General features: G+C 39.2%; 1 protein-coding gene across 1 annotated transcript in view; it reads right to left on the bottom strand.

Annotated features, from left to right (window-relative positions):
* Positions 1-1,439: 1,439 nt before the first annotated feature.
* Positions 1,440-24,562, bottom strand: part of LOC309576330 (vitellogenin-1-like) — a gene marked incomplete at both ends in the record, with an annotated part of 44,286 nt that continues 21,163 nt past the window's right edge. The window contains 17 exons of the mRNA XM_082287560.1: positions 1,440-1,558; positions 4,517-4,678; positions 5,865-6,024; positions 6,130-6,224; positions 6,803-6,900; positions 7,303-7,489; positions 8,194-8,329; positions 9,511-9,649; positions 10,174-10,316; positions 11,484-11,690; positions 12,696-12,893; positions 13,730-13,786; positions 13,869-14,128; positions 14,285-14,717; positions 15,360-15,529; positions 16,424-16,643; positions 18,176-18,320. Of these exons, the coding sequence (XP_082143686.1) occupies positions 1,440-1,558; positions 4,517-4,678; positions 5,865-6,024; positions 6,130-6,224; positions 6,803-6,900; positions 7,303-7,489; positions 8,194-8,329; positions 9,511-9,649; positions 10,174-10,316; positions 11,484-11,690; positions 12,696-12,893; positions 13,730-13,786; positions 13,869-14,128; positions 14,285-14,717; positions 15,360-15,529; positions 16,424-16,643; positions 18,176-18,320 (2,929 nt within the window). The remainder of the gene's footprint in view (positions 1,559-4,516; positions 4,679-5,864; positions 6,025-6,129; positions 6,225-6,802; positions 6,901-7,302; positions 7,490-8,193; positions 8,330-9,510; positions 9,650-10,173; positions 10,317-11,483; positions 11,691-12,695; positions 12,894-13,729; positions 13,787-13,868; positions 14,129-14,284; positions 14,718-15,359; positions 15,530-16,423; positions 16,644-18,175; positions 18,321-24,562) is intronic.

The raw sequence follows: 24,562 nt of genomic DNA, 5'->3' as shown, positions 1-24,562 counted from the left end.
TTTTGTAGGTTATCCTCAGGAGAAAGGTTTGGGGCAGAGGCAAATGCGCTTGCCCCAGGGTGTGCACCAGCCATCTGGTTTGAACAAACTTGTAATAGCTTACTTCTGGAAGTAATGATGTTGTGGCTGTACATGGAGAAAAACCGGGCCTTTTCTGACTTGAAGTTGGTGGCAAGTTGCAACTTGAGAGAGAGTAAAAGGAGTACCACCATACATTACTCATGTTTCTGCTCTTAAAAGAACAGCACTGTGAAATGTTATGCTGTAATTGTTCAACTATTTAGTCTTCAATCATCTTTCTGATAGATCAGTTTTTAGTTAGAAAGAAATTTATTTTCTTTAATGACAGTTTCCTGCCAGGGTTTGCGTTCAGCTGTACCTTGCCCATGCTAAGACTTCTCTTGGAAGAGTGTGCTGGCTGCTACTGCCTGTTATGGAAAACATACCATGGTTTGGTGCAAGGCTGATTTGTGACACAGGGTGAAGAGATATTGTGCCATTGCTCGGGGTTTGAAGGTGCCACCTATTCCTAGTCCCCTGGGGTGGGAGGGAATTACCTTTCTGCACAGTGAAAGCTAGCAGATTGACTCTTTACAGGTTAAACACAGTCTGACTGTCCTGCTTGTATTTTATTTTAGCTTTATGATGCTATTGATCTTACATATCTTTCTATATATTGCTTTTTGGAGTATTTGGAATGCTACTTGATGCATTATTGTTCCCTGAAGTTTTTGAAGCCATCATTTTCATAAATATACAATAGGAGATGGTAAAGCAAAAAAAAAGTTCCTATTCACACTTTCAGTTAGTTCATGAAGCAACAGCACATCCATTGAAATTTAAATGAAAATGGGGACTGTGTCACACACTATAGCTCTCTGGAAAGCTACAGTGGGAGTCTAGCAGTCCAATTCATTCCTTTGTAGAATGTACTAAGGCTAATGGTCTTGCTGGGAGTAAAATATACTTTTTTGCAGAACAGTGCCAGGAACAGACGTTGCTCTTTACCAGAAAACATAAAAGAAAACAAATGCTTACTGTGTCTTTAGTATGCTAAATATGAAATTCTTTACACAATGGAATGTTAGCAGTAGCCATAATCATGTTTTCCTTTCATCACCTAGTGAATGTAATTTTAAGAGAGGACTGCTGTAATTATATCACAGATAAAAGGGAGTAGAATTTCTGTATAATATTAGAGTCGGCCTGATTGTTTTGTTGATAGGGAAAAATAAAGAGAGACCACATGAATACTTATTTAATGAACATATTTATTAAGCAGTGCAGACTGTACATAATGCATTTGACTTTGCAATAGGCTTATTCTCTTCAAGCACCTTTCTTAATATTTTACTACAGCTATTATGTTCCCTTCTTATCTGTCCAGCTATTCAATTATTTGTGTGGTATGTCTATAGCACAATGCCAAAGAGTTTAGCTTAACTACAGCCGCCAGTGCAGGTACAATCAATGTCAGCATCCACAGACTCCACAACATCCTCAAATGCAGATTTCTTATCGCTGCTTTTCTGCCATTCCAACAGGCTTACAGCAGTTTCTGTCAGAGGAGTGAAGCCATTGTTAACTAACATCAAGCAAATTAACACATTTCAAAAAACACAGTTTTGATGGCTGTCAACTCCCTCATCAAGTAAAGAATGAAATCCTGCCCTCACGACTGACATCTAACTGATTCATTGACTTGGAACAAGATTTTCATCCATGATATAATTACTGTAATACTTCCCTAAAACCAAAATGAATCACATTTCGTGAAGCACAAAGACAACAGGAGGCTGTGAAAGTGCTGGAGGTAGCCCCTGTCAATGTAAGACCACCACGTACCAATCCACATCAGCAATCGCTTTTTATGTTAGTGCTGCATATCACCGGGTATTTCAGCTGACTATTTGTCGAAGTTCACTTCTGAAGGGTAAGCCCTTTGGAGAATTTTCAGAGGTTCATAAGCTTCTAATTAAAGTTTTCCATATACTGTGAAATCTGGCAGAGCATTGTCAGTTGCAGTATTAACCTTACCACACTGCTTTATCAACAGCAGCTTGAACAAGCCATATCCCTTAATGCTCAAATAATCTAAATGGAATAATGATATTCATCCTCCCAATAAATATTCCTAGCTAGTTGGAGGTTTATCATTGCATCTGAAAGAATATTAGGACATCCATTTAGATTAAGTTTGTATAATGAGAGTGCATAAAGCTTTCATAATTTTACTTCCATTTGTTTTATTCCTAAGTTGGACAGTACATTTATAACATGCCATCTCTCATCACAGGGAAATATGGAGACTGCTGTATGAGTTCAGGTTGTATCAGTCACTTATCTTCTGAAAGGTTAACACTCTCCTTGGCTAAATTACTGTCCAACATTAAGCACGGGTTTTGCATAATAAAATGGATAATAAATATTTCCCAGAATGATGCTGGAGATGCTTTTAAAATATATATATTATATTTTCAGGCTGTGAGATGAGAAATGCTATAAAATGTCTGAATTCTGTTTTTGATATACATTATGTCTCTTTCTCTTGGGCACACTGTGGGTCTCAGCACATTCATATCCATGTAGAAACAGTTTCCTCACAAACTGGATCATGGCTGAGTAGCTGTGATCCCCATGGGTAGGCCTTGTGGCATGTTTGAAATATAAACCAATACGTGGACTTAAACTTGGAGTGATGCCTGCCTCAGTCAAGTTCCTAAGGCTACAGTCTTGCTGATTTGAGTACAACAGGAGAAATTCTGCATCCTTGTAGTTCATTTTATCCTTTCTCTGCTGGTGGCAGTGATGGGGTGCTTCTATTTTGAAACATCAAACTATCATGTCTGAGTTCTTATATAAAGAGCAGAGAAAAATTCTTTGTCCAGTGTATGTATGTTCCTAGAGTGAGAAAGATGAGGACTTCTACTGCTTCTCCAAATCATCAGGCAAAGACAGAACAGTTTTTAAGTGCTGGCCTTGTATTTCTATTGATCCTTAGCCTAAGAAAAAGCAATCGATTTACCAAGCTAAACAACAATAAATGGCATCTTTTTTCTTCCTTCTCTCCCTTCTCCTCTTTTTCTATCTCCTCCTCAGGATAAAGAGACAAATAAATAAATAAATAAGCCCTTGATTAGAAGTGTTGATAGCAGACTTCCCAGTCTCTGCTTTGGTAAATGAACCAGAGAAGCCTGCAGTTCCTCTAAAAGCAGCACTGGCTGCAACAACTAACATTTTTTTTTCTGATTTTCTTCTTTTCTCAAACAGTTTTGTGAGAGAATGAGACAGCTTTATTATAGCCTAATATTCTGAGGCAGTGAGTGGTCTAGGGTTATGACACTTCAGAGATACAGACTGGGATACACAATAGAAATCTGTGAAACATGGATATAACAAGATTTTGGAAGGGTTTTTTTGTTGAGGGTGGGTTTTTCTATTCATGAAAGAATGCATCTATTCTCATTTCAGGGAGCCATCAGAAAACTATTAACACTATCACTGTGCTACTTGTTGAATAGGCTGTTGCAGATGACTATTATAGAGAGATTCTCTCTGCTTTTATGGCTGCTGATTCAGCACATTGCAGGTATTAATAACACAAGCAAAGTGCAAAGTTCTACACAGATGTTTAAATTCAGACATAAAATACCCTGTCCTCTCCAGTACTACTCAACACAGGGGTGCATTGGCTCCAGCGAAACTACACTGGATTATCCCAGCTAACAATGGATTTCGCCAACAATGGTTAACAGAGAAGAAACCACTTTGCTAGGTACTTCCTAATGGTAGGTTTTGCTCTAAGCTATATAGGTATTTAATTGAAAGATTTGGAAAGAATGCACCAGAAATATCTGTAGGTTCCAGGCTGGATTCTCCTTCCATGATTATATAACTTCAGTGTGAACCTGTTACACAGTGCCTCATATCCTGATATAAATGAAAGGAGAAAAAGGCCTGTGGTGGTTTTTTTTTTTTTTAAAGGTATGAGAATGTGTGTATAAAGTACCTTAAAATACAAACCATTTTTTAGAACAAGCTAGAGAAACTTCCAGCAATGTGTTTTTGCTGATGTATTGCACAGTGGCATAGCATGGCAGTCCAATCACAGCAGTCATGTCACACTACTTGACTGACTTTGGATTGCTTTGCTTGCCCTGGTCTACACAAAATTGCAGGCTGTAATGTGCATAAAAGGACTCAGTGTTGCTTACCTCAACTTTATGGAGGTCCTGAAGACATGACAAATTTTATTTTGTGATTTTATTGATCGCTGCTGCCCCTTCTACCACCTCAAGTGTTTTTCTCAGATGATGCTACCTGCCATCACCTAACCCAGCTTTTAGCTGGCCAGCACTGTCAGCAGTTATAGCAAATACTAATGGGATTAAAAACAGCAGCTTGGAGAGGAGCTGGAGCAATACAGGTCTGTGCATGGCTGTGCTGTGTTTTGTTCTTTTGAGTGCTCTGACAGCTCCTGCAGTACGTGACATGCAGAGGGAGAAAAATACCATACCTTTTGGGAAGCAGTGGAAGCCAACCTTTACTGAAGCTTTTTCGATTGGAGTACAGTCTTTTATACATTTCAGTACTGGGTCAACAGAGTAGCACGTGGATTCCTCACCATCAATAGTGGGATTTCGATTCAGCTTCACATAGCTGCGCTGCAGCTTGCACCCTAAGAGGAAAAGGAAAGGTAGTTAAAATTGTAGAAATAAATCCCAATCGATCCTTGCAATAATAAAGGTCCATATTTTCTCCTCAGCTTTTATTAAAACACGGGTATCTGACAAACCATTTTCACAGTAGTGAGGTTATCAAGATAGGACAATAATAAGTTGAGGAAAGAGTCTGAAAGGGGAGCTATTTTTAAAATCTAATTGCACAATATAACCCAAATGGAATCATGTATACTCAGTTTTTTAGAACTACATAATACACAGAAAATAACCTCTTATGTCTGAAAGCTATTAAGAATAGATACTGCAAGCACAATGGCTACTTCATTGCATTAGGAAAAATGTCAACCGTAGTGAATGGATTAAAAAAAAGGCAGCATTTATATAATAACATCAAGAATAATTTTTGTATTGGATGATTTTTATAATGCTGCAATTATCTCACTAGAAAGGTATAATGTAACTTAACAGGATTCAGCTATGACTGTTTCCTGACACACAGATAAGTACAATTCTGCTGCCACTGAAGTCAAGGAGAAAGCAACCATTAACTTCAATAAAATTATTTCAGGTCCACGGTAAATGGAGACCTACCAAACAAAACTGTATTGATCTTATGGGAGTCTAACATTGTTTTTCCATCTACATGTGAGATGAAGCTCTTTACTGAAGGAGTAGTTCTAAATATTTTCCTGAGATTTTGTTCTGCACCACATTTCCTCACGTGGTGCAGAATAAAAGTGAAAATTTTTGTGCTTTGGAAATTTACAGTAATGTATGATCTGACACTGCATTCATAGTTTGCAACTTGTGTGGTTAAATTAATTCTGCAGGCAACAGCTGAAACAGTTTTGATACAGTGGTGAAAATCGTACTTTTTTTCAGTGGGAGCAGGATTAGGGCTGATTTTGCCTCTCAAGAAAAAAGCTACTCAGTGTAAGAAATAAAAATAAATTATTTAACATTGAATTGCACAAGAGACAAAGACTTTTGCTGGAGTATATATTCACAAGCTGTGTTTTAAACAGTCAGTGGTTAATAAAGCTAAAATGGATACATATTGCTATTGAGATTTCTAAGTAAAAGATATCTGCTCCTTAAAAAAACCCCTCTTTTCTAGCTTTCAGCAGAGGAAAAGTGAAATTATAATCTATCCAAGCATAAAGTTTTTCCAGATACACTCACCACCAGAGCAGGTTTCTTCTAGCAGTACCCACGAATGAACAAACGCAGAACAGCTGTGTGCCAGCCTATGGTTTGGCATGAGGAGTTCATTGGCCTTTTCCCTGTCATTATTACCACAAACTCCACAGGTCTTTCCTCTCATCCATGAAGCAACAGTAACCTGCAAAATAGCACATCTTTTTTGTGAATGCTGAAGTGCTGGTCTATCACACTGGTAAGGTACTAGGCAGAAAGAAAGTGGTAACCTTGAAAGTGAGTGCAGTACCTTAAGATTTACACCATCAAAAGTCACCTTCTTCAGTCCCAGTGCTGGAACTTCCACAGTAACGGTTGCTCCATTTTTATAAATTTTAACATTGTCTGTAATAAGATGGTGAATCATACAGTGATCATCTTAAATTAATGGAGAAACTGTGTAGCACAAAACTCACCACAAAGCGTTTTCCTTCACAATGATCGTTTTGCTGCTACAGTTAAATATATGTATCTAAATGGAGAGGAAAACCAAAAATAGAAGAAATAACATATTTTCAAATATATTCTACTGCTGTTACCTATAGTTGGAACTGACTTCTGTATCCAGTGTGCTAAATTTTGAAATGATGATGACGATGGTGGTGCTCCAGCTAAATGTCTGAACCAAAGCATCTCTCTGTGACTAAAACATGAACATTTTTCTGAACAATCACCAGCCTGGGTATATGATAAGAAAGGGCTTTATTTATTCACCTGTCACTTATGCTGGAGGAAGGTAAGAGTGTATATACCACAGGAAACATGAACATAAGTCAATACAAATCTTAAGAAAGTAGTCTTTAGTTTTTCTTCGAATTAATTCCAATTGTGTTTTCTTTACACTGAGATTTTTCTGTGAAATTTATAAAAACTTGTTATTTAGTTCCCGGGTCAGTCCTGGAAAACTGGGTATCACAGCTTACCTTTTTCATACTCAGAACCTCCACTGTGTGATAGAACTCGTTCTTCATTGCATGCCACAAGGAGAGATGAATTTGAGGCAGGACAAATTGTGATGTTCCTTCAGAAAAAGCAAAAATCAAAGAGGTCAAATTAGTGGTTAATTTAAAATGTGAAAAGTACAGATATTTGTGACTATCTGAATTTTGAATGGAAGAACAAGCAGTTTTCTTTCCAAAGGGCAAAATTCATTGGTACTTTGGGCTTTAATATTCAACCTTTTAAAAAAAGACAGCAGGGGGACTTAGTGAGCAAGTTATCAGATATTGGTGGCTGTGGAATTCAAGACAAGAGCAACTACACCAAAGAGCCTCAGATGAGGATCCCTTCTGGAAATTCTGTCTTTCCACAGATGTCTCATTGAAAATCAGCTTCACCTTGGAACTAGAAATCTCCCACTCCCAGACTAACTCCCTGAAACTTTATACCTCATTTCTGAGCCCTCAGTATAAACCACACTTACGCTGATGTTGTATTTATGTGAACCTCTCTTGAGAAAGACTGAGGATCAACCTTTCTTGTAGTAATGATGAATTTTGGGTGTTCAGTACAGTCTTGAACCACCACCAGGTTACAGCTTTCATTGAAAGAATATGAATGGCTCACATGATCAAATGTTTTGAAATCTCTCTCCCTGATTTCACAAGTAGCTGCAAAACAAAACCAGAAAAGAAATGGCAGATATGGCCACTGTTTATGCTGCTGTGAACTATTGAAAGACACCCCTATGAGGTTGAACTAGCCAGCAAACAGGAAGGAAACTTCCTCACCTTCTTGGCAGAAGCCAAAGTCTGCAAGGACATGAGAGCACTACAAAATAACTACCTGCCATAGGCTATACTAGTGTTGATTTTGATTATGTGCCAAACGCAAAACTCCATCTAACAGGGACTAAAATGTACGAAATTCTTGAGAAACTGGAAGCCATAGCAAACTGTGATAAAAACTCCCCATTTCCCACAGGAGTGTAGGCACCAACCAGGTAAGACTCACACGGCTGCCTCGTTTTCGAATAAAATCAACTGGGCAGAAAAATACAGGGACTCTTCTGTACCCATCATCTCATGCTTCTCAATGCAGAGTTGGCACCTTCTCAGGAGGGGCAAAAAACAACCTATAGTCCTTGAAGACAGGAGTGACTTCCAAACTCTGAATGTTTACAGCAGTTTGAAGTCTCTTCATTCACCTGCCAGAAAACCTGCTTCTCCATGAGGGAATGCACTGCTGAAAGCAGGGCTAGAGATGCTATGCTTCCCTAAAAGACCATCACAAGAAAAGGCAAGGCCCAGCCATGGCAGAGTATGGATCTACACACATTGCTTATTCATGAGACAAACATATAAGTAACATTTACATTGATCTTCTTGTGCTATTTGTGAAGCTATTTCAGGAAATAAATTCCAGGCAGTGATATCTCGAGTCTCGTAAGCTGAAGATGGGCCTAAGGGCAGAGTGAATGGCAATCGGAATCCCTGACAATAAAGTGTTACCTGAAAAAGCAGAAATGAAAATACATTAAGATAAATTGAACCATATGCTCAAGATATGACTGCAAAAAAGCCCTACTCTTTTCTTGAAAAAAAAAAAAAAAATTCTTGAAGATGTATTTCTATGATTACAGTTGTGTTAGTCTCTGCAGAATGCAACCAAACCTTCACCTTTTGTGAGGAATCATTATCATCTCTTCTAGTCATACTTCTTGACTTTTTGAGAAATTGTTAAGAACATTGAAGAGTAACTGATGGAGATGAGTTTAAGTGATATTTGAGTGACTTGAAAAATAAGGTAACAAGTTGAGTAACTGAGATGATGGATGTGTTTGGAAAAATGAATATCATCGATTAAGGGCTGAAAACCAGCATGTTCAGCACTGGTGTAAGATCCTTCACTGTAGCTACAAATTATATTTGCCAAGAGAATCAAATGAATGCCTAATGTGCCTACCTCTTCATTATCACACATTAAAGATCCTGCAATACTGAAGCACCATGGAGGGTTAAAGACACACTAATTTCTGTGTGTGAATAGCTAGCTGTTATTAATTTACCAGAGATCCATAGGGGAAATTTTTCAAAGAAGCGCAGAGGGATTTGGTGGAGAAAGACCAATTAATCAGTGGGAGTCTTCAGACCCTGCCTGTGCAAGCTGCTCTGAGAGGGTGGGTAACTACTCCAGTTTGGTTAGGGCAGATTTGTATTTGTGGCTTTCTCAGACCAGTCACATCAGGCATGGTTACTGCAAATGTGGGACTGGAGTGCCAACACACACAGATGCTGTTTGTGGGTGCAGCAGAGTGTAAAGTGTTCTCAAGGCCCCCACCATCTGCTCTGAGACCTTCATTCAAGAACTAGTCACGCTGGGTAAAATGCATACAGGTGTGAGTACAGAGCAGTCATACTTGAGACAATTTGGGCCTCACTGCTGTTCTCAGAATGCAAATAAAGTATTTGACTACAGAGTCTGATTTTCAGCTCACTACTACACTGGACCAAAGCAGCACAAAATCAAGAGAACTGTTGTATGTATTTCAACACCCACCTAATGTAGTCAGGTATATAGCAGCTTCTCTAAAAGGGAGTATTTTGCTTTTTGTTTCTTTACATTAAGTGTCAAAACATTCTAAGTTGAAAATCATTCAAGGTAAGAATAGGAAAATATAAATTTAAGGTACCTCAGGAGCTTTAATTACTGTATCAATTGTTCGTGGAGATGTTGCAGCTGCTCTTACTACAAATTCATGAGATGGATTTCTCTGATGTATTTCTGAGAAGCCCAACACGAGTGCTGCACCAGGAACGTATTGCATGAATCTAGAGATAAACAAGATGTGACAAACTCAAGTACATGAACAAAAGCACACATGGGATGGTAAGAACTACTGACAGATCTGAAAAATCGTGAAAAAATGGAAGAACTGAAAAGTCAAGGAAATTATACTTTGGGTCAAATTAAGTGGTTGATTTTATCCAGAAGAAATACATTGGTTTTATTTTGCCTGTTTAAAATGGTTATTTTTTGAGACTGAATAGAAGAACGTTTTAAAACAAAAAGGCATTTTGAACTGAAATATGAAATGATTAAATAAGGAAAATGAAATCAAGCATACTAAGCTTTTTAAATATTTGGAGGCTATCATTTAATATGAAACATGTGGATAAAGTAGAACACATTCATAAAAGACTTGTGTGCCACTGAACTTGTGGTTTCCATCCAAACACTGCCCGGACAAGTATGTTTGGGTTAAGAAATTTCATTCCATTCTTTCAGTGTTTTTTCAAATGCCAAATACAGTAAAAAAGTAAAATAAACAGTTATGAAAGAATGAATTACATACACTGAGCTTGTCTTTTTAATCCAGGATGGAAGCTTTTCCCATTGCACCTTCAGCTGTGCAGCTGGCTTCCTTGCCAGTTGTCCTGTGGTAGCCACGGTTGCTATCCTGTAATCCCGACACTCCTTGCCCCACCTCAGTCTGGCCTTTATAAACAGGGAAACAGTCAGCCAAATTTCGGAAAAGAATCCCAGAACAAACCTTGACCATTTCAAAACACAAAATTTTCTTTCACCAGTTTGTGCATTGATGCTTAATATTTCCAATCTTTCTTTTGCTCAAAACAGGCTGACAGAGAAATTTTGACTTCTTCATGCAAAATCTGAGACATAGTAGGAAAAAGGTTTTGTGGTCTGTGCAGAAGTACATATACATGTTCCTGTCTCAAAACAGCCACTGAAACATGCTGAGATTTCCTTAGATGTGGTAACTTCTTAATCAATATGTCCTTTTTCCTAGAAGAGGGCTGCACTAAAATTTCTCTTCACCTTCCCCAAGACCTCCTGATTTGAGCCCACCCCACTTTCTTCAATACTGAATATCATGCTGAATTTGTTAATTACAGCTGCAAAGAGCAAAGGTTTGTAAATTTCTGCACAAAGATCTCTTACTCTAAAAGGGTCATGGGAAACACAGGGATATGCAAAAAAAGGAAAGACCTGTTCCTTCATTTATGATGCTCTCTCAGGCATCAACCCATTATCCAGCTTTGCTTTTTCCATCTTTTCATAAAAATCCTAAGAAATACAACACTGTAAATGCATTTGCATTATGAGTCTTTTGAAATCACAGTATAGTCTGACTTGGAAGGGACTGAGAAGGATCATAAAACTCCATCCAGAAGGAGTTAAACTCCTAAGTGAACAGCCCATACAGGGATCAAATCCAGGGTCCTTGTTATTAACACCATGCTCTAACCAACTGAGCTAATCCAGGGGTCAATAAATTATATACAGAAAAACAGGCAGACTCCTGGACAAGAAAACTCATAGTAGAGCAAATAATAAATAGTGGTGAAGAAGTCAATTTTTCAAATAATTTTATGCTTCTACTGGTTATATTTTGATTTATCTTGAAAATCAATATTTTTTGCCAGATTTTAAAGTGTCTGAGTAAATTTTTTTTTACTCTTAATCTATTTCTAATTCCAAAGAATGGTGAAAGCGAGGAATATTTTCTGAAACTTCACCAACTTTGTGAAACATTTAAAAATAAGTATGCCTTTCCTGTTTAATACTCCTAATCAGCAGGTTCTCTGTGCTTACTCTGGGCTTTGTAGATGTCTCTCTGTGCAAAGCTGCCTGTGCACTTACCTGTGCTTTCAGAGGCAGAATCACAGCATCAGCACATGCTTTCCAATTGGTTTCAGCCAGCTGAACCACAACTAGTTGCACATCAACTTTGGCAGCATCAGAACGAACATATGCTGTAGCTTGATAACCTTGATTTCTGTTGTCACTCCTTACTGCCTGTGCCACAATCGTAATGCCGGGTGGAATTACATCTCCCAGGAAGCTGCGCTGAAAAACAGCCCCCAACCATCTGTGCTTAAGTATTTCTGTGTATTCACCGGAGAGCCTGCAGCCCAGTTAATGTGCGCTGATCGCAGGCAGCAGCCCTTGTCCTTCATCAGTTTAGTTTGCAGCACATATTTCCATATCCCCAACAGTTAAGGATAAATATGGTTGGAAACTTAATTATTTAAAGATATGATTATTTTGATGAGGGATCCAAGACTCTTCTAAGCTATCTTTATGCATAGTAAGATTTTGTTCATTATTCTAATGTTTCAAATAGCTGCCTGCAGTGTCTACTAGAGACATTCAGAGCAGTATACACATTCACAGCTTATTTTACTATACTACAGTCTCTTCAAGCCAATCAAATATTTTGAAATCCTTCTTAGTACCAGAATTCCCCTAGACATTGCCTGCATTTGCAGAGCTATTTGTTCTATTATTATGTAGATACCTTTATGCAGTACAATTATAGAATACTAAGTGCATAATAAAGGTAAAGATGATCTGTGCATAATGGGCCTTCACATTTACCAACCAGTAATGTCCATGGAAAGTCTGACTTTAGTTATACTCTGCATGCACTCATGACCCCCAATCTACATTTAGAAATAATTAGGCAGACTTATTTATTTTCTCCTCCTTTTTACCTAAAGCAACTAATTTTGCATTCTGGGCTTTCATGGGAAAAAGAACATTCTTTTCCCTCACAACTACATTCCCTTCAACTTTTATAATTTCCAAATCCAGGCTTTCACATATTGCAAACACCTTCAGAAATGAAGGAAAAGAAACCAGCAAACAAAAACCTGAACACAAGGGAACTTGAAAATTTTTTTTGGGGAGGGGAAATATCTCAATGAACTTCGACTTTCAATTTACAGACTTGACTTTTAGTGTCCCTCCTGAGCCTAACCCCCTCAGCTGGTTAGTGCCAACACATCTACAGCTCCCGCTCAGCAGCCAGCTAAGCCTGGCTACTCTTGGCTACCACACACAGAGCTGTACCTCATGTGTCAGGCTGGAGCCATGGCTGTGGTGGTGGATGCTGACTCTTTTGCTCCTCCTTGAGTTGTGGGCAGAATTTTCTCCATGATGGTAGCTGCTGCTGCTACTGCTGCTGCTACTGCTACTGCTGCTGTTTCTCTGGCTGCTTCCTGACTCAGAGGAAGATGATGAACTGCTTGATCCTTTATGATCTGGATGCTATGAAATAAAAATAGGTTAAAAATGTATGAGATGGCCTCTAGTTTTACAGTGTAACTATCAAAATCAGAGATGTCAGCCTCCCTTTATAGGTGATAGACATATCTAGAGTGTTACTTTTATTTTCATATATAGACATGAAATATATTGGCTTGGAATGTGCCTTGGATCCACCTCGACATTTCTGCTGAAAGAAAGACTGCATAGACACTGATTGCAGATGGCAACATCACACTGTTCAGGTCTAATGCTAGGGACAATGAAAAGTGGCATTCAATAAGTGGTCAAATATATCCATACCCAGAAAAAAAAAGAGACTACAATTTATGAAAAACACTATAAATCATCATCTTCCTCTTTCACAAGCAGGATATGTAATAGATGTAACAGGTAACACCTACAAAAGCCACTCCATTATCACCCTTCTAATATATGCTGAAAATAACTTGTGCCATAATGCATACTGAACCTGGTTTCTGAAAAAAACCCATGTAATGATTTTGCCATGGTTGCCTAAGAACTGTGGACATAACTATTTGCATAGGAAGGTCCAGCTGTTTTATCATTTCCCCACAGTCTTTGTTAACCTAGCTTTGGCTGCATTGAACTTTTGTGTGTCCTGACCCAAATTTGAGGATTGCAAGTGCTGCAACACCAAAAAAATGTAGTGTAATAGCATTTTAGTAATAAATCTGCTTTTTTTGTTCATCATCAATATTATTATTGGTCATTATGGAGTGGTCAAGGGAAATGGCCCAAACAAAGCCCTTCAGCAACAGGCTTGATCACATCAACTGTACCTACCATGGCAATGTGCACTTGAATTAGGCACCTACCCAATGGATGTGAGCAGACCTGAAGCGGAGACTGTAGACTTTTGGAAGGTGAATGTCCTGCAAAATCCCAAAAGAAGTTATTACCTACAGCTCAGTCAAGATCACCTCCTAGTAGAAGTCAAAGTATTAGACATTTTACCCATTCTGTAGAAATGTCCTGACCGCTGCCACTGTTCACTTGGGACTTGACGTGTTTTGTGTCAGCTCGTTTGTCAGATTTGCTGTGACGATGGGAAGCACCAGAGCTTTCGCTGCTGCTGCTCCTGATGCTACTCTGTGTTTTAGGCTTCTGCTCACGGACACTTCTCTCTCCTTCAGCAGCACTGATAAGTGGAAATGATGCGGTCTTGGACTGCTTCTTAGCTTTATGCTTTATACCAGATGCTTTGCTGCTGCTACCTGCACTGCCTCTGGTACTGCCTTTGCTGCTGCTGTTACTGCTGCTGCTGCTGCCCTGGCTGCTGTCACTCCTGCTTCTGCTGCTCCTACTGCTGCTATGCTTGCTGCTGCTATTCTTACTACTACTGCTTTTGCTACTGCTACTACTGCTCTTACTACTACTGCTGCTGCTCTTACTGCTACTACTGCTGCTCTTACTACTACTGCTGCTGCTCCTGCTGCTACTACTGCTGCTCTTGCTACTACTACTGCTACTCTTGCTGCTACTACTGCTACTCTTGCTGCTACTACTGCTGCCCTTGCTGCTACTACTGCTGCCCTTGCTGCTACTACTACCACTACTACTGCCACTGCTACTGCTTTTGCTGCTGCTACTGCTGCTACTACCACTACTGCTGCTACTGCCACTGTCCCCAAAAGGGTAGAACTTCTTTTCTTTGGCTTTGGACTGCCCTGTTTTCAGATTTATCTGGGTGCCTCCCTGTGATGCTCTGTCATCAGAGTCGCTGCTGGAGGGGCTGCTCTTTGTACTCTCGGCACTTCCACTAGCGCTGCTGGCACTGGACGAGCTTCTGTATTTTCTTGTCCCCTAGTCAAGGGTAACATTGGAAAAACAAAATTATTTTCCTGTGTTCCTGCAGAACGGCATTAAGTAAAATCAGATGCAGACACCTCTGAATCTCTGCTGCCTTAGAAGACAAGGTGTATGCTTGATAATCTTCTTGCAACACATCACAATCACTCAAAGGCAATTTCATAATAATGTGTTAAACCCACACATAAGCAGACCAATACCCCAAACACTTTTGTGAAAAGAAGCACATGCAGCAGTTGTTGACTGCACAAGTACATGTAACTGGTATCAGTAATGACAATGTGTAGCTGTCACTGTCTCAGGGCAGGTTGTATAGCTGGTGTCAGAGCATTTTGCTGCAGTTGCAGTAGCTGGAAATAACAGACTACTTTTTGGCCACACAACAGCTATTTAATCTCTTACAAGAGATTTTCAGAAAAGCATACAAAACCAACCTGCTCTTTCTAATGTCTTTCACTTGCAGAAAGGATGAGTGCAAACAAAAGACCTGCAGAAAGACTTGTGTACCCAAAACCCTGTCTTTATTTTCCATTTTGGCATAATACCTAAACAAAGGAAGCTACTTAGTAAAAGAAATATAAATAAACTTTGTGTAATGTCTCCCACAAATCCAGAAGTGGAATTTTGCAGCACTACCTGATCATCAGTGTCACCAAGGATTTTCTTCACTTTTTTAATTGCTTCTTTTCTGGAAGATGCTTGTGTCTCTGGATCTTCAAATGTTACTAGACGTACCATTTTTGTAGGAGCTTGGTCTCCTGCTTGAATTGTGACTTGTATTTTTTCAACAGGTGCCTCTGTGTAAACTGAAATTGCATGACAATTAATATTACTGTTACTCTTAGCAACTGAATGAGAGAATAAGCCAATTTTACCAGCATTTATTTAGCCATTTTTTCCTCAAATATAAGTGTTCAATGATTATTATTGGTATTGAGCAACTTTGTTATAAAATTTTCTCTAATAGCTAAAGCACATACTGGCAACAAAATTTTAAAATATTACCATGATACTGGATTCTTTTCAAATCAATAAACAGAATGATCTTGCAGATTTTAGTTGACCGAATTGGATTGCTTAAAGACATAAACCATGGGTTAGAGAAGTAAACGTCAGAGAGGAATTGAGGCTCAACACTTGAGCTCTAAAGAATGGCCCAATGGTTAGGCCGTTAGTTTGATACTTAGGAGACCCAGATTCAGTGGCCTGCTGTGCTTTTATTTCTTATGATCTTGGATTAAGACATTAAGGACTAGATCCTGGCAGGGTTAATCCATAATTCCCTTTTAGAGTCTGGGTTTTAGAATGTAGCTACAGGACACTGCATCAGATCTGTTGCCCATGTCCAATTGCTTCATGCTTGCATCCCAAATCCGATGATTCAGGATGCATCAGACACACTCTGCAGGCACAGATCAGCTCTGCTTGACGCTGGCCATGCTGAGCGACATTGCTGGGAGAGCTGGGAAATTGCTGCTCAGGCAAGTGGGGGAGAAATGGATTTCTGCTGTGAACATAGTCTGTTGGCCAATACTGGCAGGCCTGGTACTTCCAATGGTAGATTTAGTGGTACTTAAGATGCAAAAAAATACATATGTATATATACATCTATATCCATCTATCTATATATATCTGTGTGTATATACACACGCCTCTACCACCCACGCATTATTTTCTTTTTTGTGCCCAGTTGTGTTTACCTGGCTTGAAGCTCATTTTCAGGGCATGCTCTCCAACTAGGTAATAAAGAGGCACATTTTTGATAAATGCTGCGTGTACACTTTTCTTCTCAATGCACACTTGAATTCCAAATGTACTTGCATTGAAGCACACGGACTGAACAAATGGCTCTTTTCGGGAAGAAGAGTGTCCAGAAGAAAAAAGATTTCCTGATGACACATCTGCTGCAGACTGTCTGTCCTGTTAGATAGCACATATGTCAAGTTAACTCAGACAACAGTGAGAGGAATACCTGGATGTTATGCATCTTATTTTGGTAATCATTATATGTATTCTGCAGGGGGAATTAACCAGTTTATTCGAGATAGCAAGGCCATGACATAGGACAATTTGGTTTTAAATTGGACAAAATTATCATCTGAATGGGTCGATTAGACTACCTACTGTAAAAAGAGCTTCAGGCTATAAGAATGGAAAATTATATCACAAATTAATTCTAAATATTTAATTTTGTTTTCCTGGAATATTAGACAGTGTTAACATGTTCTTGAAAAAACTGAGTGTGCTTTAGACTGACTGGAGTCTTTCTTTTGATTTTTAATGTGTCAGACAACTTTCGACTACATCCACAAAAATTCTGACTCAGACGAGGTCTGACATGAATGTGATACTGTATCAATTAAACGGTCAAAACATATCATATATTAAAACTTTCCTCTAAAAACTATGTAATTTACATGTACTAAGCAATGCTTGCAGAAGAACAAATTGAAATTAATTAAAATTGGAATCAAATCCATGAAATGAAAACTATGATTTCCTGAAGCAATGAAGCAAATACCTAAAGACACATAATCATAAGCTTTCATTTCACATGTAATTCAGGTTTGCAATTAATTTTTTATGCAGTTTATAATGTCTCACAAGATTCCAGCCTCGCATGAGCCCTACCAAAACCCCTGTAATTTCTAGTGATATTGGGAAATTCTCCACTCAGTGCCATTTTTCAGTTGCTGTTCATTTAAGAATAACTGCGGAGTGCCGAGTTTTCAGGAAGGGCAGCACAGAGACACAAAGCAGGAGAAAGCTTGTTCCAGGATATTGGAAACTGCTATCACTGATAGCACATTTGTCTATTGACTTCTTCATAGGAAAGTGCTGCTCTTGTCCTCTGTGCATCTCTTATTTTATCTGAAAACCCTTCAGAGTTGCAGGACGACAACAAAACCAGAACAAGACAGTGTATTCCTCGCTTCTGTCAGTCTTTCACTGAACGAATGGTCACACGATGCCTTCACAACGCTGCCCATCTTAGAAAGCCTATCCTGGCTTTTATGGAAACCTGGCTCAGGAAGTTGTGACACAAACTGCAATCTGTCCTTGAATCAGGATACTTATAAGCATTAAATTCAACTGTACAAGTTGAGCAGTGGAGCATCTTGTGGAACATTTGTGACTGTTGCAGGAATGTGATACTTGCATAATGGTTGCAAAGTCCTTTAAAGATCGTGAGCCTGTAGATGGCAGTGCAAAATTAATTACCAAAGAAAATACTTTTGCTCTAGAAAAAGTGTTGCAAGTCTGATGTATTACACTCCAGATTTTAAAATAACGTTACTATAGGGCTATTTGTGTTATTAGATTGAACTTGACTTATTTTGAGTGAAGCAGCGTTGGTCAGAGATGAATTGTGCCCTTTCCCAAAGAGAAAAGAAATGGTTCCCTCCTGTTTAAAAGCCCAAAAAAGAGTAGTCAAACACTACATCAGTTACCCTGATGTCATCAGTCTCGTCTGATGCAGAATCTGAATTGAAGGACGTCTTCATTATGTCGGGCACTGCTTCAGGTAAAAGAACTGCAGTCATCTTACTAGCAGTCAAATCCCCAATATTTCGTGTAACAGCAAATGTCTTAGACCTGCAGAATAAACATTAGAGGAAACGTGTTGATAAAGCACTGCTGAGGAAAAGACCTGAATAATGCCTTGTAGCCTGCACTCAGCATAAAGTATCATACCTTGCAAATTGCATTACAGATATTTACAGCATCCTTCCTGTTAGCTGTGGTTTCAAGGACTGCTAAGAGTAAATAAAGACCCAGACCAATCTCAGGGGCAGATAGCTCAGTTAGGCTTTTAGAACCATGCGTACAGGTTAAAAACATTGCAGTTGGTCGGATCTTCATACCGTAATTCCATGAAAAACAGCACACTTAGAAGCCTGGCTATGGATTACATTATTAAATTTTTGAGTCTCCTATTTTGATCTCCTGGACTTTTAAATTTTTAAACTCATCTTCTGTGTGTTTGCTGCACTAGTCTTAGTTCTAATTTAACATTATATTTGGAAAAATACTACCGTAACTTCAAAAACATTCTGGGGACTGGTGGCTACTGAAAGCTCTTTCCTGTACAATTTTTATTGAAGAAAGGAGCATGAAATCATTAAGTGTCTCCAGCTTGATTTAAATTCACTGGTACTCATGGCTTGGCCATGACTTGGCAAGACATCATGGAGAGTTGTGCAGGAAGGTTAAAGAGCCCATTTTATGTAAATACATTCAGTACATTGTTTCCAGTGTTGTAAACTCCAATTGTATTAGTCAGGATCCAGGATAAGTGATAAAAAGTGCAGCATGAGACCGAGGCTCTCACAGCAAAATATCCTGACCCTCTGGCTTCATACCCACATTCTTCATGGAACTTGTTCCAGTGCCGTGAACTACGAGTTTTGTTTTGGGACAGAGAAACATCTCGAATGCTGTGTGCTTTTGAGAGACGAAAGCCTATTTCTCTCAGCTATTAACACTGTGCTAGCTCTATCTTATTAGCCATTTATCAGTTAACATCCATCTCAAAATTCCCCATGTGCTCTTTCTCAAGGATGAAGCTGATCTCTTTGCCCTGGGGCTTTTGTGGTCTGCCAATGGAGGTGGCTGCTGTGACAGTGAATGGAAAGATGGTCTCAAAATGGTCTCTATTTTAATACGGTCCACACTGTACTAGCCTGAGCAATTCCGATCTAACCTATTTGAAAGATGAATTTGTATTCATTTGATAGCCCTCTCTTCCTCTTGAAGGCTCCTACCGTGCTGTGTGCAGTGTAAAGCGCACAATTGCTCTTCATGTGGAACACCTCAATAAAACGTGTGTCACCTGTGGGCTTTGTTTTCTTTTCCATCTCTCTCTTTTTTTAGATAAGGACATGACAGCAACGCTCCACGCTGGGTGATAGGAGAACCTTGAAGAATGGAATCTGAAATAAAATATTCTCCCTAACAAGCTGAGGGATAAAAGAAAATACAAATCAACTTGCATGTCAGGTGGTTCATCTGGGTAAAGAGACAAAAAGGGAAATGGTTTTATTTTAATACCATTCAATAATTCAAATGACCACTGAACTGTGGGCTGGATCCCCAAGCAGAAAGCCCTGGGGTTTCTCTTCCAATTTTTTTTAGTATTTTTATGCCAATAGTCTACTCCTGCCACCTAATGAAAGTGGAGGATCGATTCCTCCCTGTTGAGCACAGAGAGCCGACAAATGTAGCTGCATCACAGGTGACACATGTCAGAATCACACGGAACAGTAAAAATAGGCTACAAGTGCCTGCTCTGGTGCTTTAACAAGAAAAAACAGTCACAAAGAAGGCCTAAAGCTATGGTATGAAAGAATCTGTTCTCTCTGATCCCGCACAAGGGAGAAAAAATAAAAAGAAGATTTTCCAATATGTATTAGTGCATTTTTTGGATGAGAGAAGAAGCTGTGCTATAATATAAGCCAAACTCACTGCAGGGGTAAGGGACAAGCAACTCAGCTATGTTGGACCCACTGATGTTTCAGAGAGTGTGGCCTTACATGCATCCCTAACATGGGGACAGAAGGGTTCAAATGTCTGTTTAATACAAAAAACAATCAACAAAAAACTATTTTCCCAGGTTTTAAAACACAGCATGACATCACATCTAAATAAGTGAGATGCAAGAGAAAATCAGCCAGCCACATCTTTAGCTCTCTTTCTGCTGTGGTGAAACAAAACCTTCTGCCTTTCCTACGCATCTTCCTTCCAACTTTAGTGCAAAGGTGTTACAAAACCAGAGACTTGGAGGCCCAGGTGTTTCCCTTTTCTGCCCCCCAAACACACCTTGCTGCCTCACAACATCACAATGTACACTGCCTCTTCTGCATTTTCTGCTACACCTGGTGTAAACATGTTGGACAAAGAATTTTCTAATTTCCTGGTTCATCTTATTTGTAAGATGCCCATGTGAAGCAATTTCTGGTTATCCTACAGTTAAAACAAGCAAAAAACCTTATGATACAAGCTCTATTCAAGATTATGTATATACTTCCATAGCCTGTCATTATGAATATGTGCATATGTCATTATGAATATTAGCAAAGTGCATTCTTTCTCCATATTTATACTTTAATCACAAAGCTCTAATTTCCCCTGAAATTTATTTGATTTTTACTTTTTGTAAATTTTGTTTAAAAGTATGTTGAAGTAACCATCTGTAATATACTAAATAATTATGTTAAAAGTCTTAAAAATAACCATTATTTTTAATTAAATTTAACTTTGATAGGATTGAATTGAAACACATGCTATATATTCTCTTCATAGTACGATTAATTACTTTGCTCTGATTTTTGCTACAGAGAGAGTTGAGCCCATAATGTGCTGATTTGTCTTGGGAATACAATCTCTCTATCACCAAAGTTTTCTTTTTTTTTCCTTTTGAGTCTGTGATTACTTACCTGAATTTCTCTTTGGCTCTTGAAAATTTATATAAATCCCACTGCTGTGAAAGGTTATAACCTCTATGGTGTGTAGGATATAAATTAACTTAATGCTATTGAAAACTGTTTGCTTCCTGTGTCTGAATGTGAGAGATGATGGGGAAAATAATATCACATCCTACCTAGCTTTAATGACATGGGACTGTAGAAGGTAACCCGCTGACCATCAAGACAGTGCCCAATACTAAAGTATTGTGAACAGAGCTCAGAAACACATGAAAGATCAATAGCTTTCTAGAACTATTTCTTTAAATGGTGAATTTAAAGCTAACAAGAGAAAGTGTCACAATATCTCTAAAATATTGACTTCAATTGGATCTTTATTATTTGTTAGATCTACCCAAAAGGAAGAAAAAGACTATGTTATACTAAAATTTTTAACTCACTCTATACAGCACATCCCTCTCTCTCTCTCTCTATATATATATCTCCTTTCTCTCTACCATGCCTTCTACACCTTTAAGATTTTACTTTGCTTGGTCTTTGACCTCCTCAGTGATGTGCTTTGATGTTACATTCTCTAGTTATTGCTTTGCCTTCACTTGCACTCATTGCTGTTTCATTGCTCTGTGTGGTTTCCACTGGCCATTTGTTTTGTAACAGTGAATGGGAATGCTTTTTGGAGAGAAATTGATGGTGCTAGAAGTCATCTAGGGAGTATTAGCTTTCTCATATACTTGGCATTATGGAGCTATTTCCAAGTGACTACTTCGCTTTATAAATGGTAATGCTGCAGGGTCTAGAGCAGGGCTTGTGCTGGAACTCATGGGCTTTTCTGCTGTAATAGCTTGTTTCTGATACTGACTTGCTTTCTGCTTTATGGCAATGCATTTAACCCTTTTTTGTGTCTCATTTGATCTCCCCTTAAGTCAAAGGAGGAAAATATTTTTTATTTGTTTGCAGAGAAGATCCTCCTTCTAATATTTCTAGCTCTGCTTGAGGCTCTAAACTCCCTATCAGTATTCAATATTCTCATTTCAGTTCAGTGTCCTTATTGAGTTCATTAATATCTGCCTCACCCTCTCTAACAGTGAGAACTAGTGAGAGTTGGTGCCTGCTGTCCCTGATGACCTTAGGAGCAGACTGTCCTGGCCTCCATAAGAAACAGAACCAAAAAACCCATGCAGCTAACTTTTGATCTCTGAAATGCTGAGATGCTCCCTACTCTGCACGGAGAGGACCTTATTACAATCACACTTGATGGAGTGGAGGAATTGTCTAGGGAGGAGGATGAGATGTCAAATGCACGTCAAATGGTCTGTGACTATCAAAGGGCAAGGGAAAATAATGATTAGCCTAACTGGTGGCTAAATTGAGGAGACCTGCAGAGCATCTCTGGGCCAGCAGCCATGAATGCTAATTGCAGCTGGATCAAGCAACTGAGCTCTTTTGTTACAGCTGTATTCCTAGAGTAGAAACTTGTTAACATTTCAGTGGTTTGTATAATCGCCGATTTCTGTTGTCAGTGAAGCTTTTTCCTTGGTGATGAATTTTCAGCTTCTCTTTCTCAGGTTTTTTTTCATGTGTGGGTGTGTAAAGGTTTTCTAAGTTTGGTCTACTGCTTTGATTCCTTGGACTTCCTGTTTCCTCCCACTCTTTTCACTTGTATTTCCATCTGTTTTCATTTGTTTGGCATCTGGCTACAACAGTTTTCCAGAGTGCATTGTAATTGCATGCACTGATAATAAATCAAGGAGACCTAACAGGTAAGAAAACCAAATGGCAGCCACAGGGGAACAAGGTAAAACCATAAGAAACACCAAACCCTCTATGCTTCAAGGCATTGTCATAGGTTAGCAAGCATAGTCCCAGCTTGCAAAGGGGTGCTTACAGCTTCCTCTGGGACCTGACAGAACCTATCACCTGGACAGTTTGAATATGGACAATTCTTTGAGCCACTTAAAATTGTGACCACCTCTGTGATCCACACTTAAGAATAGAAACCCCGAGGCAGAGGGTCTGTCTCGTTTTTCTGGCACTGGGACAGGTGGCTATGGGCCCCGTGTGGGGGCCAGTGGGCGCAATCCAGGCTCTGTTTGGGCCAGGCTGGGCCGGGCCACGGCCATCCTGGAGCCGATGGACCTGTTCCAGCCACGGAACCCCCCCCACAGCTCTGCTGTGGGCAGCTGGAGCAGCTCAGCTCTCCCCATCCCCACTGCAATAAGCCACATTCCAGCTGCAAGGCCTAGGTGAGATTAACCCTTTTAGTGCTGTGAAGAGCTGAAAACCTGAGGGAAGAGAAAGAGGAGATGCTTAAAGCTGAAATTCTGTTGTGAAGCTATGATATATCAGAGTACCCGTTGTAATTTCATGAAGATATGGGGGCAGGGGAGGTTCAACTCGTGCTTGTGAGCAAAAGCACGTGCACTGAGATAAGCAGATGCTGACGCAGCTGTAATTCCATGAGAAGTTTGGACAGGGAGAGATGGAAGTGATGAGGACTTTTGCTCCAAATGGGAAAGGAGAAAACCTCAGTTCCTAGAGATGCTCCCAGAGATAGTCCTAACGATGAAGATGAGGAAGACCTTTTGCTCCCAGGGAAGGAGAAAGGCTTCTGTTCTTAGAGATGAAATGCTCCCAGAGATGGGTGAAGAGAACTTTTGTTTCTGAACAGCTCAACCTTAAAATTGTACCCCAAAAACCTTCAAGAGTGGACCCTCGAAAGCAGTTGTGGGAAAAACTGCAAGTTGGGGGAAGGGACTCACATGCGAGCAGAGAGACTTCTCTTCCTAAATGGACTGAACAAGGTTATTATGGAAGTGGTAAACAGACTGAACTTCTCAAGGGTTGTCTTTTTACATTGTCAGTGGGAGAAGGGAGAAAGGTAGGGGGAGAAGAAGAGTTTTGAAGGTGTGGTATAATTTTTTTTCTTCTTTATAAATTTCTTTATATTCTTTCAAGTTTGGTGCCTGCTTTGCGTTTCTCCTAATTCTTATGTCACAGAAGATAAAAAGTAATGAGTATTTTGGACTAAACCACTACACACATCAAATGCAAATATAGACGGGTTAACTGTTCTAACTGATAGGATTCAGCTGGCTTATATCTTACCTAGTGTTTCCAGTTCAAATAATTGTATCAAGATAGAAATTTTATGTCATTTGTGTTTCAGATAGCTTATGGGTCTCCACAACTGAGATATAGCCCAAAGGAGGATTTTCAGGTGAAGACCACAGAAAGTAACACATATTTTCAAGCAAAGATTTAGTGCATGTCACTTCATTTAAAAGAAACATAAACTATACCAATCAACACCACTTATCCAAACTGTAAGTCAAAGACAAGATTCCTAAATATATTTCAGTTTACTTAGAAGACTCTGCTTTGCTACATAGAAAGATACTAAGTGCTATGTCTTAC

This window comes from Coloeus monedula (assembly GCF_965178545.1).
Source record: "Coloeus monedula genome assembly, chromosome: 9".
NCBI classification, from domain to species: domain Eukaryota; kingdom Metazoa; phylum Chordata; class Aves; order Passeriformes; family Corvidae; genus Coloeus; species Coloeus monedula.
The sequence above is the reverse complement of the archived record's forward strand: the minus strand, read 5'-3'. Positions and strand labels throughout refer to the sequence as shown.